The sequence below is a fragment of the Anastrepha obliqua genome, chromosome 4 (genome assembly GCF_027943255.1).
Source record: "Anastrepha obliqua isolate idAnaObli1 chromosome 4, idAnaObli1_1.0, whole genome shotgun sequence".
NCBI classification, from domain to species: domain Eukaryota; kingdom Metazoa; phylum Arthropoda; class Insecta; order Diptera; family Tephritidae; genus Anastrepha; species Anastrepha obliqua.
Genome location: NC_072895.1, coordinates 123,251,384 through 123,266,523, shown reverse-complemented (window position 1 = coordinate 123,266,523; position 15,140 = coordinate 123,251,384). Strand labels below are relative to the sequence as shown.

The 15,140-nt window shown below is 36.9% G+C and overlaps 1 protein-coding gene across 1 annotated transcript in view; it reads right to left on the bottom strand.

Annotated features, from left to right (window-relative positions):
• The window catches only part of LOC129245445 (metabotropic glutamate receptor 2), a 65,184-nt gene extending 50,910 nt beyond the window's left edge, over positions 1 to 14,274 (bottom strand). The window contains exons 1-2 of the mRNA XM_054883614.1: positions 13,937 to 14,274; positions 5,291 to 5,433 (exon numbers count right to left, since the gene is read on the bottom strand). Coding sequence (XP_054739589.1) covers positions 5,291 to 5,433; positions 13,937 to 14,222 — 429 coding nt within the window. The 5' untranslated portion in view covers positions 14,223 to 14,274. The remainder of the gene's footprint in view (positions 1 to 5,290; positions 5,434 to 13,936) is intronic.
• Between the last annotated feature and the right edge of the window lie 866 nt (positions 14,275 to 15,140).

Sequence of the window (15,140 nt, the reverse complement as noted above, 5' to 3'; positions counted from 1 at the left end):
TCCTCTCACACACACTACGTGATAACATCAATGTGCTACGAGAAAACTGTGACACTGATTGTGAGCGCGAGTTTCGCTGGTTAAACAAAGAGTGTATATTCATACATACATTCCACAATTACTTTAATTGATTTTTCTTATTATGTGTTTGTTTTTGTTGTTTTGCTTTGCTGCACTGCTATTGATTTTCTGTCACAACTTTTGCTCTTTTCGTTGCGGTGGCAGTCACGCGAAAAGCATTCAATTAAGTCATAATTGAAGTTTATTGTTCGAATGCAAAGTATTTAATACTTATAAATAAATAATACACTCTATGTATGTATGGCATGTAAGTATGCAGCTGTGATCGTTAAGCATTTGCGGACGACTTTTAATAAAGTGCACGCGTTTAACGGCTAACAATATAATGCCATTGAGCCGTTAGCCGCTGAGTTAATTAAATATTGCGATGGAGCTTAGAGAGCTTAGAAATAGTAGGGGAAGCAGAGAAGCTAATGGTGAGAATGCATAAGCATTGAGTATAATTTTCCGCAAATGCTCGTTCGGCAGGAGGACTTTTAGGAATAATGCTCAATTTAATTGGTTAATAGTTATCGCTCCTGTTAAGATCTTATTCTCATAGAAGTTTTTTTTTCGTTTACAGTAACAAGAAAAAATACTATTTTGATGTTATTCTGATTATCCCTAAAAGTTGCTACTAAGGGTAATCGAGGGATTTATCCAAAATTAATAGAAGGAAATTGGCATAGATAGGCCACTCATTAAGAAAGCCAACTGACAGCATAACAAGGGTGGTGCTAGAATGGAACCCGCAAGGAAGTAGAAATCGAGATCGCCCAAAAAACTCTTGGAGAAGATTAATACTCCGCACCACTGCAAAATAGCTGCCTGAAACCGGGTCAGATTGAAAAACCTCATAGAGACCCTATGCTCTCAAGAGGAGTGAAACAGGAAGGATGAAAAAAGCGAAGTCACGTTTCAAATTCACAAATTGTAATGAGGCAGCAAAACGTGGCAGCCATGTTGTGAACGTATGTACATTTTTAGAAGTACCATAGCTAATAAATTTATTAAAAAAAAAGATGATTCACAATTTACACGTCAGCTTTGAAAATTACCACTAAATTCTCGTGAGAAAAATCGTAAATTTTATATAAAATGTTTATAAGTCGGTAACATTCAATCTGCACTTTTCGTTTACCTTCACAAATGTCCAAAAATGTATGTTTTTTTGAGGGAAAAAATACTTTATCTTTATTTCATAGGGAATTTAAAAACCGCCAAAATTAATTTGAAAAATGTTAATACGTAAATTTTCAGGGTACTTAAAAAAGAAGCTCGTTTGTAGTTTGTTTTTAAGTAAAGCGTAGAATATCATTTGTGAAATCAAGAGCAACCATTTTTTGTTTGTTTTGGGCCACTCTAACAACTACATATCTACAATCTTTCCCACAAGCAAATAAAGTGTATTCTGCTTACACAAACATCGAAAAAACAAATGGTTTCAACTTGACAGAAGGCGGCTATGTGAGAGATTAACGCTTGCATGCGCCACTAGCAAGCTTTGCTCTCTCGAGCGATAGAAATAAAAATATTTCAGCTCATACAAATGGTTGAGATGTCAGCGTGATGTTAAATAAATTACGTGACTCTTGAAATGCTTGTAGGTATCTGTGGTCAACTAGGGTTATTGAGTTAGAGGAGAAGAGAATTCAGTGTTTAATACAAGCACTTTCTGAATCTAACTTTAATACTAAAAGCTATGTAATATAAAGTATATTTATTTTCCCCCTCAAACAGCAGCAAATAGTGAACTTATTCAAAAGTATAGTTCTTTCTAGGCTATGCTAATTAGAAATTAGAATTGGAAATTAGCCTATCCTATTTGCCAGTTGAAAAAATAGCTACCTTGCAGCAATAGGGGCCCACTTATTAGTGTTTATACAGTAGTGAATTTAATCTGGAATTTTATTCGATTACTAATACTATTCAGCAGCTTTTTTGAAGCAGAAAAGCGTCTTTATAATATATTTATAAAAAATTGAGCGAATGAGCGCAACAGTCAAGCGATACTCAAGGCTCTGTCACGCTGTGAGCTGGCCCTCTCTGGCCCTTGAGTGTATCGAGAAACTGAATCTAATAGGAACGTATCATCGTATTCGGCTAATTTGGGTCCCAGGACACAGAGGTATAGCTGGGTGCGAAGAAACGAATGCATCGGCAAGATAAACGTATTATATAAAACACACACGCCGCTCTTTGTGAGTGTCAGTTCGAGTTTTCCGTTAAAATAATCCGTAATATTGGCGACACTACTTTGGCATTTCGAATTCATTCATTAGCTATCATTTCTCTTTTTCTAATCGGTATCGGATCATAGGTTTTGGGAGACCTTCACAATTATGTCTTCCTCAGAAAAATATCCCATCTAGTAGGCGTTTCCAAAGAATTTCGTTTCTCTATATTATATATGGAAGTTATTAATTCATTTTAAAGGCTGGAAAATGAGCTTAAATTCGTAAAAAATAGTAAACCGAATTTCGAGACGGCTCTTTCTTACTGGCTTTGCATTTTCTTGTCTCGCTGATGACTATCGGCAGTAAAACTTAAAATGCATTAAGGCACTTAAAACTTAATTCATTAATTTTTTGTTTTGTCAAAAGTTTACTAAACAAATTTGTGTTAGTTCTTTTCCACTTAGCTCGAATTGCGTTCTGCTCATTCCCAAAAATTAGAAGACTCATATCTGGCATTAGTCTAATAGTTCAGCATATGGTGCAGAAATAAAAAGAAAAATGAAGATAAAAATAAAAGTGAAAATAAAATTGTCATTTTTTGCACGTTGTGCTTGGCGGAATCAATCATGTCTACAGAAAGGAACACTCCCACTGACTGCTGACTAGTCAATTATCAGTTGTTTTCTTGCCAGGAAAGACTCGTAATAAATGCGATTACAAGAATTGAATGAATAACCTGTCACCGCAAGAAATTGCAGTTTGTGACAACGAAAGAAACCTGTTTTCCTCAGGCATTCAAGTGACACTGGTTTCTACATTATTAAAAAACGCATAGAGCACTTAAAATATCACGTATTTAGTCAACGCACATACATACACAGAAGTAAAACCAACAAAACCTGGGTTAGACTATGCCTTCAAAAATGAGAGCTCATCTTCCAAGCTCTAGTCCACCTACAGAGTACAAAGCGAGTAGCAGTAACAGCAATGTTGACGACAGTTAACATTTGTGCTGCATGTGCACTTGTATGTGTGGGCTGGTGTGGGTGTGTTACTAATGCAATTGTAAGCATTTTTATCAGATTTTGCTACGCTCAATGTGAGAGCAATAAATTCAAAAGTTTTATTATATCCCACAGCGTCTTCATACTGCGGTGGTGGCTGGTAGACAGTGTAAGTATGTAGGGCCAAGTATGTATGTGTGTATACGAGTATATGTATGTAGGGCACTAAGGATTGTATTTATATGATATTAATGAAAAATTTAGCTGCATACAATGCACTGAAATGTGTGTCGGGCAGCTGGTGTGAAAAAATGGTACTGAAAGTGTAGACATTGACATACATACATGCATATGCATGTATTGTGGCTTCATTCTTTATTGCATATTTATGACTTAGCGCATATTTTTTATTTCTCTTATGCGATCAGTTTATCGTGTTGAAGTTGTTTTTGGTGGCTCGTAGTGGTTCCCTGCTGCACAAAGTTTTAACAAATTCTCGCTACTTATTCACCGCTTTCAAATATTTCGCTGCTCATTCTTAGTTTTATTTTTTAATTGTTTTGCTTTGTTTGTCAACTTGCCACTTGGGGAAACAATTCTGATTTATTTATCTGAAACATTTTATTCCTATTGTGGTTTGGGGACTCCTTGTAATGTTGTGTCGTGTTTTCAATCATAAGAAATGGACAGCTGCTCATAACGAAAATTAAAATATTCGTGCTTCCAAGTGCCAAATCTACTTTTTAATTTCCCTAAAGCATTTGCAGACTTGACAAGAAAGGAAGGCGGGGAAAAAGGAAGAAGTTGTGAAGAAGTAGCTGCTGGCACATGATGCTGCCAGTTTTATGGTTGATGGTGCATGAATATGATGAAAATATCTGTGAGCTGTTATCCGGTATATTTATGTATTTCCGGTAATACTGTCGCATTCTAATTAATAAAAATATGTATATTACTTGATAGTGGCAACTAAGTAAAATTGAATGAAATGTATTATATTTAAAAATGTATAATATTCCAATAAAAAAATTAGGTAAATGTCTGTTTAAAAGCTTCCAAAAGATGATCAGCAGTGCCAGTCAAGCTCATTTGAGCTCTTTTATCTGAATTGGTCTTAATATTTTGATGTATTTCTGGGTTTTTTGGCCTCGATTTCAGACCGAACGCTGCCCTGTACGTATATAGATAGAGCTCGTTGTTTTTTAACGATAAATGCTCTGTATTTCATAAACAACTTAAATTGTAAGTTTTCATAAAAATACAAGAAGCACTAAATTCTTTTTTACCTTTTTTTCTTCATGAATTCTGTCTATTGGATCATATGCATGATGAATTAGCGAATTAGTTTAGATTTTCTGATTCTAGAATATCCAATCCATTTTTCTAGAAGAGGATGTGTGAAGTTGAAAGCTTCATGTTTTATGCATGCACTACCCCTTTAAGAACCCCTTTCAGAGTCTTTGAGAGAAAGATATATGGCTCCAGGCTAAACGATTGCATAATACGAACCAACGATAGCTGCAAAAGCAAAGGTGGTTTGAACGTGTTCTAAAAATGGAAGGGACGCGTGCTCAAAAACTAATAATGCAGCACAAATCTATGACAGCGACATGTGAAGGTCACCCATAACTAATGGAATGCTCGAAGTAACCAACTGGAAATACCTAGCAAGGGACAGAGAGGCCTGGAGGGAGGCTAAAACCCATCCCGTGTTGTAACGCTAAATAATGACGATGATGAAGTCTTTCAGTTCAAAATGAGTCGAACCTGTTGATTCCACAGACCGTTCATATGAATTGGATAGCTATCACATTATAATGTGGCGTGGAAGTAAAGCCCTTTGCCTAAACAATAAAAAACAATCAATTTGAAGTACCGAAACGTTCCGACTGGGCTCTGTAGATGCTTTTAGAAACTACTTGTCTTTTGATTGCAACTTTTACTAAGGCCGTATTTCTATGCAACCTATTCTTTTTATTTATATGCAACCAAAGTTAACTATTATTGATGCTTTAATTTACTTTACAAAGCTTTTCTGCATCTACTCACCTGTGGTATTCGAAAAAGACGCAACAAATTCGCCACTTGTATGGACGTGACCGATGAGGCAGCTCCCACCACCCCCGATATAACTTTCCGTACTTGCGTTTTGTTGCAATGATATTCCGCATCGTCAATGTTGCTAATGGATCCTGTAATTAGAAAACAAGAACACGAAAATGAAATTTCGAATAATATACTACAGTCTTAAAATACGAAGTGACTACCTACAGCAGAGAATTAGAAAATGTCAAATAAGCCTTAGTCGAAAATGCATACGAGTGGAAGAGTTGCAGCTGCCCAAATTAGTTTGCACACGAGTGTTTTTTTTTTTTTAATTTCTTACGGAGGTACTTCCAGAGCAGCGTTCAGTAGACTAAGATGAGACGGCCTTGAACTGGGCTTGCCCCCTCCGTCCAGAAAAGAAACCCTTATTTGCACATATCTATGTATGTGTGAATGCACATAAATTACTTAAAAAACTACTTCCATACGAGCAGGCTTATTTTGTTGTAGCTAAAGTGCTTAGTTTTCCATTACACAGATGCGCAGAAGTATGCATGAGAGGCACATTGTGTCGAGCAAATTGTTTGTGTGAAACCTCAAATGTAATTAAAAGTACTCCCCGATGCTGTGGATTTTTTTTAATATACCACAGGCTTGGCTGACATCTGCAGTGATAGCAAACATAATAGATATACTTGCATGTGTGTGTGCGCCCACATCTCTTGTGAGTGTGTGTGGGAGATGGAGTTTGAGGACCTGTTTTTTTATTATGTTGCTAATAGAAATTCGTTTATATGCACCAGCACTGATTTCCCATTAGTATTTTTTTGGCTAAAAAAGAAAAAACAAGAAAGTCTTTCATCTATCAGCCACATTTGCTAAATACTTGCCCCACATGGTTATAATTAATTTCCATTCCAACCTGCCGTTTCAGTTCAGCAGATGTTTTGCATACGCCCTAAAGTATGCTACAAAGATTCAAGGTATTTTAACTAAAAACAACTCAAATTATTTTCTAAAAGTTAGCAAAAATATGCCATGCATAGCAGTACAGCTACTTTACCTGTGTGTTGTGAAATGGAGTAATTTTGAAAGAAAAATATACCGTTATGCATACCTAGTTTTACTTGCAAGCTTCAAATTGCTTGACTATTTTTGCTCTAAAATACACATTTTGTTTGAAAATGCCACTCTAGATTTCATTGGACTGGCATGACATTCTTGCTCGACTGTGCTTTTGCTTCTGTTTCTACTTTCTACCGCAGACCATTGTTGAAATATTCATTGCCATTGTCACAAGTCATGCATTTACGAGTATTCTTTCATCTATTCAAAGCAATAGCCACACACCTACACATATCTAGTACTTATACTTGCTGATAGTGTTCGCATTGCAGGAAGATTTGTTTGCCTGACCTCCCATGGTCGACTGTACCCTTCATCTTTATGCGAAAGTGTATACCAAACACTTATAGATGCACAAATATGTGTTTATATATTTTGCTGTATCAGTTAGCGGTTGGTATACGAGTAGCATAGCTTAAAAAGTCTGCAAGAAATGCATTTCTAGAAAATTGGGAATAGTTTCTCAAGTCTACAGTGAAATTCTCTTTCTGAGAAACATGAATATTGTGTGGCCTTTGGGCTGTGTATTTCAAAACTTTTATTTCTGACATATTGGTGCCTGCATCTGTAATAACGAGCACGTCGTGCTCGCATAAAATCAATTTTATATAGTTGTAAATACCTGCCGGACGTGGAGAAATATGTTTTTTAGTTTGATATTTTGCATACATTTGCACCTACATCCATCGCGTCTCGTCAGTATATGTCTTGATGTGTTCAACAAAGGAAGGGACTTACAGTTATACGCTGCCTAAACAGGAGGTGGCTTTTTATGAAGAGCTTTTTTCGCGGCGGAAATACAGGTCTGCCGACCGCTTTACGTAGCCAATGGATGTTTAATAAAGTGCACCGTAAATAGACTTCAGCTTTTTATTAGTTTCAGTTTCAGTAAAAAAGCAGCGACATTTACTTTTGTCGAATTGAAATTGAAAATTTTAATTTTATTTGTTTGGTAGATATTTTGTATGGATATAGAGAAGGAGGTAAATGGAATGGCAATGGAATTGATTAAGTTACATTTAATCAAACGTGAAAAATTACGAAACATTTATCAAATTCATGAAAGATATGTTCAATTTCAATTGTGCATCAGACGTTCATCAGACAACATCGATTTGACTTTTTCAAGACACACTACACTCGAAACACCCCCTTTCATTTCCTACTTTTCCTATCGTCGTCCTATTCTCAACAGAGAAATGGTTCCTTACCATGCACACAGGAAGAAGGCATATACAAATACAAATATGTGAATTTACATACATACATATGCGTATACACATACATATATATGCTCACTCAAGTAGGAGAGAGCCAGATGTCGAATGTTGCCGAATGCGGGAGCCGATTTTGCTCTTTGTCGTTCGTTCCGCGCTCTCGCTTGAAGTTCAAGCAAGGTAACGACGCATGAGCAAGATAGCGACGCATTTTTTGGAGCATGCAGCCGGCTTCATCGAATTATAAGACGTTATCACGTCAAAAACAAAAAAAAACTTGCTTGCGGTTGATAAGGCTGAAAAGTACTAGGCCTTCAGCTGGTTTTCACAATAAACGAAAATTAAATTTTTCCTGGATCTTATGTCTAAAACAACGACTATATGTATATATGTAAAAGTAAAATGAAAATAAATAAAATGAGCTATGTTACACGACGCGCTGTGGAGATAAACGATTGAGGAACCCTTACTATGGCAAATCAAATGCAATAAGTGGCGATGGATAGGTCACACGCTCAGAATACCATCAGATGGCATTACGAGAATGGCAATGGATTGGAACCCGCAAAGAACCAGCGGCCGCGGTCGGCCAAAGATTACTTGAAGTAGGTCGATGTTGCACGAACTCGCAGCTGCCGAAGGGGGTCACATGGGACGGTGCAAAAACAACAGCCCAGAACCGTGTACGATGGAAGAGTCATGTCGCAACTATATGCTCCTTAGCGGAGTGAATAAGAAGATAAAATAGATTACCAGGTCGTCGTAGCCGAATTGGTGGAGCGTGATTATCCTTCGGAATCAAGAGAGAACGTAGGTTCGAATCTCGGTGAAACATCAAAATTAAGAAAAAGTTTTTTCTATAGCGGTCGCTCCTCGGCAGGCAATGGCAAACCTCTGAGTGTATTTCTGCCATGAAAAAGCTCCTTATAAAAATATTTGCCATTATTTAGACGGCAACCAAGCAACATAGGCGCAGATTGTTTCAATTTTTTTCGTATATCACCGACAGTGTGTTAGGTTTTTCGTAACCAAAACACTGTCATGACCCCGGTGACGTCAGCAAATATGCTGTGAGCCGGTTACTGGTCTGGTCTGATCTGAAGTCTTTTCACCATGGCTCAATAAGACAAGCTGGCGAAAATATCACTTTTCCAGTGATAGCACGTTTTCTCGAATTCGCAACGTTGCACACCAAAACTTTTACGCGCGTTGTATAGAAAAAATCTATTACTTGGAACAATTTCTTGCAATAAGCTTTTATTACAAATATTTCCAACACTTGAACTCATATGAAATAATTTCGGTATTTCGGGAAAAAATTTAAATTCTTCCGCAATTTTAAAAACCAAAACGAAGTAACGAAAAATAAGTAAATAAGATAAGCTATGAATTACGTAGGCCACCTCGTGAGTGTTCAAATATTCTAAGTGGTTAAGTACACATAAAAGTGCAACTTTTTCTTATTTGCGGACTGTTTCTCCAACTTTGCTACTTCATTCTTGTCGTGATTGCCTTTTTCGTGTAATCTTGATTTGCTCTCCCATTTTTATGTGTTTGAAATGGCGTATCAGTGATTGTGCAGAGGTCATTAGGCGAACTTAATTTCACATTAAATGGAAAAAATAGATATAAATAAAAGTAAAGAGATATAAAAAAATAGAAAAGCAAAGAAAAAAATAAACGCAAAGAAACAGGAACTCACAATGCAAAAAGAAAACATAACAAAATAAAAAGCTAACGAGAAAACTTAGTAAAACAATTTACACAAAAAATTAAGTTAATGAAACAAAGTTTGAGTTTTGGCCACAACAACTTACCTCCACAATAATAATCTACACGCTACAGGTTATGTTAACTGAAGTTAGGTAAAAAAATGAAAATCGTAACAAAAGCAGTGCTTTTGCAGAAATAAATGGGTAGAGAAGCCACTGAGTGAGCTAGCGAACTCCCAGTTGCCAATAAAAAGTAAATTAACTATACAAGGTCCCACAGCAAGGATCAGCTAGTTCAGCAATTTGCTGTACATAGACGCAACTCAACAGTAATCGCAATAACTGCACACGCACACTTGCACTTATATACACAGTGTAATAAATATTTAGTTTAAACTAGGGTATGGCATTTGGGAAAACGTTGACCGCAGAAACGCACAGCAGCGGAAGGATGCAGAAATGAATAATGGGTTTGCTATTTTATCTACACACGCAAGCGTACAGTGATAACTTTGTTCGAAGCAAGGCACACGAGATAAGCGCACACACATAGTCAGCTGGAAAACTTACCACCTAGAAGACGTGGTGCTGTGACCCAATGGAGAAGAAAAAGTAGGAAAACCTGAAACTTTCTAGAAGTAAATTGTCTGTTATTATCCAACCAATTTTTCTTCTTCCTAGCTTTTGAAACTAAATTGAAATTATGAAAAGACATTAAGGATAATCTTCAATTCCTACTTTTACAACTTGAGGAGAAGATTACTTCAGCTCCTAACGGAAAGTCAACTAATGTGGACACCTGCAGCGTACACTATTCACTTACTGATTTGATGAAATTTACTAAGACGTTCAAAAATAAATGCATTACAGGAATATTAACTAGGCACAGAACTACAGATCATAAGACAGGTAGATATGGCCCACTGCATAGCGATTTCTGTAGATGTTATTGAGGTGAAGAAGAGGCAGATTTCAGTTTGCACTTCCTACAAGCATCAAACAAACTACCGGAACATTTTGATCAGTGATGACTCTTCTTCCCTTGCTTTTACTTAATTTACATAAATCTTGTATAAATAAAGGGTTTTCCAATGGTGCTACGTACCAAACAAGTAACGAAACCATTGATCTTTTGCGAGAAAAGTTTCCGGACCGTGTTATCTCTCGAAGAGGTCATCACAATTGACCACCGAGATCTTGTAACTTAACACCTTGTGACTTTTTCTTTGGGGCCACGTGAAATAGAAGGTCTACGCCAACAGCCCACGGTCGATTTAAGGCCTCAATGATGGAATTCGAGGACATACGGCAGCCACTTTGCAATTCGGTTGTGGAAAATTTCATGAAAAGGATATTGTCCTGTAAGCGGGGTCGTGGTGGTCATTTGCCTGATGTTATTTTCCACACCACGGCATACCTTCCTCTTTATAATGAAATAAACATCCAATAATTTATGTTAAAAAATTGAATTTTTCTTTGAATATCCAAATAACACGTCTTATTGGAAAACCCTTTAGTTAGCTAATTTCATAACAACATGAGAGGCACACCAAAAATATGAGGAGCTCCTAGCAGAAGTACACGCGATATTTTTTTTATTTTTATTTTTAATTCCACAAAAATATCATTTAAAGCAAAATTTTGACCTTTGTAGAAGATTTATAAATATTCGACAGATTTCCATCAAGACTTCAAATTTTTCATTCAGAATTTAGAGCGAAAACTTAGATAGCCCATTGAATTTTAGCGCCATGAAGTGCAAGTTTGAAAAGGATCAAAATTTTAGTTAATTTTTGATAATTTTTTTCCTGACGCTGCTATGCATTTTCTCGTTATATGCAAAAAAGGATACAAAACGAACAAAAATTGTGAAAATTTGAAATTTTGTATTTACATTTTTGTACTTAGAACTCGAAAATCGCTAAATTGGCTGTCGATTTCCATTTGGGCATATTGCTGCTTATGCTACGGCTATTGCCTATGATTACAAGCCACCTCCATTGTTGGAGTATGTTGAGACATGTGTACTTAAATATTGAAAATGGAATTTATTTGTAATATAGAGAAAATGCTATATAGGCGGCTGAAACATGCAAACTACATACAAACCGTCCGTTTATGCGTAACAAAAACAAAAAGTAGTAACTTGTACGGCCACTGCGTAGTCGATGTACACAAAACGCAATAGAGACAATTTCTCACTCTCGTTGCCAATAAACTAAGGCGATAAATGAATTCAGCGATTCAGCTTTCACCAACGAACTTTATACGTTTTCGTAGAAGACAACATAGCAGCAACGGCAGCCCGTGCAGAGAAAAGCGCGTGGGTGATCAGTTGTGTTGAATAAGTGCGCAGACTTGTCATCACTTATTAGTTAGGCCAATAATAAAATAAGCTCAATCATGGCGAAATGCCAATGAGTATAGCATAAATTCACAAACATACATTCAAATACACACACACACTTTTTCGTTTATGTATGCGCACCTTATTTCTTTGTTGATGTGCTTGTGGGCAAATATGTATGGATGCTTATGAAATGCTGTGGATGTTATCAGTTATTTGCCATGTCATGTGCTACACATACCGGCACATATTTATAAGCATGTCCTGGCATCATATTTCTATAAATATTTCACATAACATACATACATTTGCCTACACCTACTATACATATTCGCATGATGTTCGCAGAAATATTCGATTTCATATTTTGTGGAATCACCGTAAAGAAACTAAATATGCAGACACTTTAGCTATCAAATATTTGCTCAACCAATAGGAGAGCTACAAATTGCAGTGATTTGCTGCATTGTAAAGCGGAGAGGTTGCGACCCTTTCCCACATCAGCAGTATTCCTCAAAAAAGTATATGGAATTTTGTATGCTTTTACAATAATAATAGCATGAGAAGAATTAGTAAAGTTTCCAGTGGGCTTCAAGGGTGGAATTAGTTAAAGTTTATTTTTTAATTAATGATGTAGAGAGGCACATAAAATTTTAAATTTATAATAATTTTTTATATTGATATATTTTTCATATTCAATAAAATAAGAATATAACGTTTGGCTGTAGATATTACACATTTAAAAATTTAAGCTACAGCAGCGCTGTCTTAGAGCGCCTAACATCTCCTTTCAGGTAACAGCTGGTTTATGCTCACATTAGGGAGGTTTTGACTACCGTGATGTATGAATTTTTTTGTGCAGAGGGTAAAAGAAGCAATTTTTATTAAATTAATTGGCGCTTACACCCTTTATTTGGTGTTTGGTCGAGCTACTTTTCCGATATGTGTTGTGCGTTGTGATGTTTTCCACAAATGGATTGACTTATAGTTTTATGCAGCCTACGAACGACAGATGGTTTTTTAAGGTGTTTTTAAGTTTTTGGCAGACATATAGTCGGACATTTGCTATTGAATGCCAAAAACAACAGCTGTTAACTTTGATAAAAAGGTTAAGAAGCGTTGACAAAATTTGTTTTGTGGAAAAATGTAAAGTATTGGAAAAACATCGGGGAACTCAGCTCAACCGCTTTTAATCTGGGCTCGCATTTTTTCTCCATATCTCCGACTGACATTTTAATAAATTGGAAATAAAGATTAAACAAAGTATACACCTAATCCCCTGATATAACATGGAAACAGTTTCTTAGTCCTGTATAAAAATATATTTGGAGTCGTCAAAACTGGGGAGATTATTTACAGATTCTGGTTTTATTCCATTAACGCAGCTTCTACAGATGTCATTGTGGAGGATGAGCGTTTCCACAGATTGCACAAATATACAAACTTTTTAATAAGCAAAATGAGCGATTGGAACTCAAGTTTTTCCAACCAGGCAATTTGTATTTAATGTAGGGAATTTATTTTCTTAGTCTCTTGTTTGCAGCACCACCACCTCTCCGGCAGCAGACAAGTAATTCAATAGACATATACACTTCAATACATAATATAATTTTCCAATTCGCTGAATTTCATTGACATGGCCGTAAGAGCAGATAAGAATACGGCAATTTAATAAATCAGTGACATAACTGCGAATAAAAACAACATCAGTTTACAACGCCATATGCAGCTTATTGAACAAAAAAGGCAATTTAAAAGCGGCAAATTTTCGACGGAATTTTATAATATAAAAAATTTCACTTAAAAAGTGCTTGTTTTGTGAAGCTGGCGAAAAAGAGACAATAATAAATTAGGAATTTAGTCAAGCGCAGTCTCAGACTTTTAATTAAAAATTAGCAGTAAATACATACTTATTTTTTGTAAATTAAATTTATTTTAGTAGCACTAAATTTTTTATTTAGTTATTTTTTTTAATTTTATAAATTTACGCTACATCAAACTTATAAAACTCAGCTTGCGCCTTTCCTACTCCTAAAAAAGTTAAACGCATCGAAAATGCCGACGATGTGGGGTCGTTAAGCATCAATTCAATGCGGACTAGCAGACAGCTATACTGTTATTTCAGGGGCAATTATATTTATATAAATAAAAAATAGTATATTCTCATTGTCAATTCTAACTTTAAATTACTTCTTCAATGCAAAAATGCAAATATTTCCATAAAACTATTTAAAAATCATTAACTTACCTTTTATAAAGTCCACCGCCATCTCCAGTCCATACGAGTCCTTGTCACAATCGTCCAAAATGTGCGCGCCTAAGGTTATATTCGGCAACAAGCTTGCCTCATTTATACGATCGATGGTATAAAGCATTGCCTCCAATGCCTGTATGCCACCCTGGGGCATTATGGGTCCGCACATAATGGTGTCCTCGCGTGAGTGCACCATCATTAGACCGCCAAGTATCACATCGCCTTCGACTATAGCTTCACGTTTGACTGGCCAATGCCTTTGCGGTTGTGCTGCCAACATGCGGTGTAGATGTTGTTCATAATTGAAATCTTCGGTATCGGGCAGCGAACGAAATACTTTGCCACCACCTCCACCGGCACCTGTCCCGCCCATGAGGAAGGTATTGTGTAATGTGCTGTGCGGCAGTAGAGGTGTGGACAATGTAACGTGACGGCCACGATTGCGACCCGAACGCGGAGCTGCATGCAACTCCAGGTCGGTTACATAGCTTTGCCCCCTATGGGAATCAGCGTAGTTATGTGTAGCGTACGTGGGTATTAACGGTACATCGGCACCGGATGCCGCAAGGGGCAGCACAGTGACCGATCGGGTGTTAAGTTCGGAGGATGCTGCTGTGGTTGCTCTTTGCTTGAGCCGGTTACTTAGTGATTCCGCATGTTTGTGATGATGATGTTGACGTTGTTGTTGATTTGCCTGTTGCTCTGCCAGTGTCTTTTGCAGTTGGTTTGCTGCAGAGCTGTCTATTTCCTGTGTTAGCTCTGCTGGCTCTGCTGTCTGTGCGAGTTGAATCGTTGCCATAGCCTGGGTGGTGTAATTATTGAGCTGCATACTTGGAGGCGCAAGGCCCACACTGCCTTCATCATTCGTTGTCCATGAATTGGCTACGATTTCATTCCATTGCTTGCTCACAATACCAGCATGCAACAGTGGCATATCGGCATTGCTGGGTTCATCATTTGGATAGAGCCAATCGAGCGCAGCAAGCTGTGAAGCAGGAAATCTACTCGCAACGCGCTTTGTGTTATTCATTTCCATTTCATCAGGTTGTCCAAGATATTGTGCCATTTGCTGCAGGAGTTTAGGTGCTTTTGAGGCATCGTCTTGTTGTTGTTGGAGGTTGTATTCATAACGCTGTTGTTGCGGTCGCGAGTATTGCAGATCCATTGCGGTATAAATATTTCTTAAATTTTTTGTATT